This window comes from Rhinopithecus roxellana, chromosome 12, assembly GCF_007565055.1.
Source record: "Rhinopithecus roxellana isolate Shanxi Qingling chromosome 12, ASM756505v1, whole genome shotgun sequence".
NCBI classification, from domain to species: domain Eukaryota; kingdom Metazoa; phylum Chordata; class Mammalia; order Primates; family Cercopithecidae; genus Rhinopithecus; species Rhinopithecus roxellana.
The window spans coordinates 91969411-91973276 of NC_044560.1; the positions used below are offsets into that span (position 1 = coordinate 91969411).

General features: G+C 59.7%; 1 protein-coding gene across 1 annotated transcript; it reads right to left on the minus strand.

Annotated features, from left to right (window-relative positions):
- Nucleotides 1–1049: 1049 nt before the first annotated feature.
- Nucleotides 1050–2363, minus strand: CITED4 (Cbp/p300 interacting transactivator with Glu/Asp rich carboxy-terminal domain 4). Its single transcript, XM_030913761.1, has one exon. The coding sequence runs from the start codon at nt 2124–2126 to the stop codon at nt 1572–1574; it is 555 nt and encodes a 184-aa protein (XP_030769621.1). The 5' UTR covers nt 2127–2363; the 3' UTR covers nt 1050–1571.
- Nucleotides 2364–3866: the final 1503 nt, after the last annotated feature.

Consider the following 3866-nt stretch of genomic DNA (forward strand, 5'->3'; position numbering starts at 1 on the left):
CAAGGCTCTGTTCATCACATCAAATGTCACTGCTTCCCTGAAGCCTGAACTGACCCCAACCTCAACTATTAATAGCTGAAACTGCTCCCTCCTCTGGGTGTGCCTGCTTGGCCAGTCCATTGTCCTGGCTGTACAATCCCCCTCCCCCACCCCCTCCAAACTGTTTTCTTTCTTTCTTTTTTTTTTTTGAGGACTCTCACTCTGTCGCCAGGCTGGAGTGCTGTGGCATGATCTTGGCTCGCTGCAACTTCTGCCTCCTGGGTTCAAGTGATTCTCCTGCCTCAGCCTCCCGAATAGCTGGGACTACAGGTGCGCATCACCACGCCCAGCTAATTTTTGTATTTTTAGTAGAGACAGGGTTTCATCATGTTAGCCAGGATGGTCTCAATCTCTTGACCTCGTGATCGGCCCACCTCGGCCTCCCAAAGTGCTGCCTAAGCACTGTTTTCTAGAACTCATCACAGTCTTCCTTGAACAAGATTAGTTTATTTCCAGGCCTGTTACCCGCCTCCTCCCACCTGGACTGTGATTCCATGAGAGCATGCACCAAGTTGACACAGGGCCTGGAATAAAATCAGCACCAATTTGTAGAAGAATAATTGCTGTCACTGAGAACTGCCCAGGTGTTTGGCACTGTGCTAAAGGCAGCATAACTACCTGAGGAGATGGGGACCATCTCCCTCTAGGAAACAGCCTCAGAAATCAGAACGGATGGTGTCTTGGGCAAGGGAGAGAGTCAGGGTCCAAAGCTAGGCTGTCTGAACCCGGTGCCACCCAGCTCCTCTCTGGCAGAGCACCAAGCTCCCCCCACCCTAGGAGCTGGGAAGTCCAGTAGGTTGCCCCACCACCCAGTGGCAGCCTCTGCCCTCCAGGTTGTGACATAACAATTGCACAACCCACAAGATATTTTTGAAAGAAACTGTCGGTTTCCTCTCCTGGGCACTGCTGGGGACTGTGGCCCCCATGCCATCCAGTGTCTTCAGCAGCCTTGGGACTTTGGAAGCTAAATATAGTCAGGGCTCGGGGTGATAAGGAAATGAAAACGGCAAGACTGTAAAGTGACCCAGTTTTATTTTGGTTTTGTTGGCCAGATAGGGCATTGCTCCACGGTTTCGGGCTGTACAATCTTCCCCTCCTTGAGGTGGGAGGCCCAGCAACTGCTGGGCCCAGGCAGCGGGGTGGGAGGCTCAGGAGATGGTAGCTCTGGGGACCCGATCCCGAGGAGAGAGAGGGCAGCAGGCAGAGGCCTGCAATGGCTCAGATTGGAGGGAGAGGGCGGCGAGGGGGAGAGGACACGATCCAAGAACCGAAGTCCGAAAGCTGAAGCTGGTCCAGTCTCCTTCACTTTACCGCCGAGGCTGGGGTCAGAGAAGTGAAGCCAAACTGTCCTCCGGCAGGAGGCAGTGCCTGGAGGGACGCCAGGGTCCCAGCCCGGTGCCTGGCCCCGCGCACACAGCCGCCGACTCCACCCTCGCGGAGGGCGCGCGCGGGGCCCAGTCGCCGCGTGCGGGGTCCGGCGGGCAGTCGGGCCCCTTCTCCTCTCGGGCACGCCGGGCGGGCGCCGGCCGCGCTCAGCAGCTAACGGAGCCGGCGGGAGGCGCGGACCCCAAGTCCGAGAAGCAGTCGAACTCGCTCTGGCCCAGGAAGAGCTCGGGCAGCTCGCGCACGCGGTGCAGCCCAAGCTCCAGCTCCAGCGACGTCAGCGCCTCCTCGTCGATGAGTTCGGCGTCCATGCCGCCCAGGGCGAGCGCGGGCGGCGGCGGGGCTGTGGCGCTAGGCACCGGCAGCGGGCCCTGGGGGCCTCCCGGGGCGGTGGGGGGCGCGGTCGCGCGGCCGGGGTACGGCGTCGCCACAGCCTGCAGGTGCGCGCTGCCCGCGGCCGGCGGAGGCACGGCCGGAAAGGGCTGGAAGGAGGACGGCGGCCCGAAGGCCCCGTACGCCATGGCCCCGGGTTGTGGGGGCGGCGGCGGCCCCAGGGGAGCCCCCCGCGGCCTCAGCCCGCTGTCCAGGCCTGGGCCAGCGTACGGCGGCAGAGTCCGGAGCGCATGAGGGCCATAGGCGGCCGCGGTGGACGGCGGCCTCTGCACCAGGCGGTAGCCCTCGGCGAGCATCAGGTGGTCGGCCATGGCGGCGGGCCGGCTGCCTGCGGGGACAGTGCGCGGTGGTCAGCGCCGGCTCCCCCGGCCCGGGCCAGCAGCTCCTCAGCGGCGGGAGACCCGGGCACCGTGCGGTCCCTGCAGGTCGGCCGGGCGGAGCAAAACCAAACCCGACTGGTGCCCCGGTCCAGCCCACTACTGCGCACCTTGCGGCCACAGCGCCAGGTCACAAAGGCCCGCACGGTGTAGGGCTCCGAAACCTCCGCGCCGCGTACCGGGGATCGCCGTATTCTTATACCCAGAGGCGGGGCTTCCCCGCCCTCGGACGCTCATTGGCTGGGCGAGACGCTTCTGGGCGGGCCGCGCACGTCTGCATCTAGGTCTTGGCCCCGCCCCCGCTGGAGCTCCGCCTCCCTTGTTACCCCGGCCCCGCCCCAGGCTCTGAACACCGCCCTGGGGCGGGGTATTTGGCACTTTCCGAGGGATTCGGTCTGGCCTTCAGGGCTTCGGAATGAGGCTTGGCTGGGGTCGAGCTCGAACTGACCAGAAGGTGGGGTGGGAGGGCCAGAGTTTTTGGCCCCTCGAGAGCTGCAGGATGTCAGGCCTACGCAACCTTTTAACTTTCCAGATTGAGACCGAGGCTCAGTGGCGGAAGAGACTTTCTGGAAATACACAGCAAAGCCTTGATCCAAGTGAGACTCGAGCCCAGCCTTTGTGATTGCACAGCTACAGAGGGCGCATGCACCTTAGCGGTGCAGGGTCCTCGCAGGAGGTCAGCTGTCCGTCCCCATAACCCCCAGGAGAACCTGTTGTTCCCCTTCTAGTTCCCACTACACCTTGTCTGTTGAAGCATGTACTTAGTTGTTATTAAAGTAATTTATGGGCACGTCTCCTGAAGGACTTGTTCATCTTCTTATTCTCAGCACTTGGCCCAGAGCCTGGCCCCGAGCAGGCTTTTAGTAAAAGCTGAGTGAATGAACTAATGATGGAATGAATTGCAACTCTCAGCGAGCCTCAGTTTCTTCATCTGTAAAAGGTAAAGAACAGCAGCACTGGCCCTTTGTGAGGGGTAAGTGAGGGCATGTGTGTACAGTGACCTGCACAGTGCCTGGCACGTGGTAGATGCTCAAAAGTGTCCCTCAGATGAAAGAAAGGCTATTTAAGTTCTGTCCCAAAGGGCCTTCCCTTGATAACAGCAATAATAACTTGGATTTTTGGAGTGCTTTACATTCTACAAGTATTTTGTCGGGGGCAGAGCATGGATGATCAGCTCCATTTTGGTGATGAGGAGAAGCACACAAAGAGAAAGTGGATGTCCTGAGGTCACAGGCAGTCAGAGTTACCTCGTGAATGCCGTGTGTTTTCTAAGTCCTTAGGGCAACTGGAGTCTTTCCCGTGGCCAGGAAACAGCCTCCCAGAACCTTGCCCTCCACGCATTTGACACTCTCTCTCCCTTCTCTGACCTTCCTCCCCCAGTGGCGTCCTCGGAACTTCCTGGAACTTGGGTTTATCCAGGTGATGGAGAGGGGAGAGCCCTAGAGTGAGAATTCAGAGGCCTAAGGTCTTTTTTTTTCCCTCTTTCTTCTTCTTGTTTTTTAAAATAGAGGAGAGAGTGGGGGCGGCATGGGGGAGTAAGGAGGGCCTCAGGCTGATCTTGAATCCCTGGCTTCCACTGATCCTCCCACCTCATCTTTCCAAAGTGCTGGGATTACAGGCATGAGCCACTGCGCCCAGCCAGAGGCCCAAGCTCTAATCATGTCTCTGCCACCC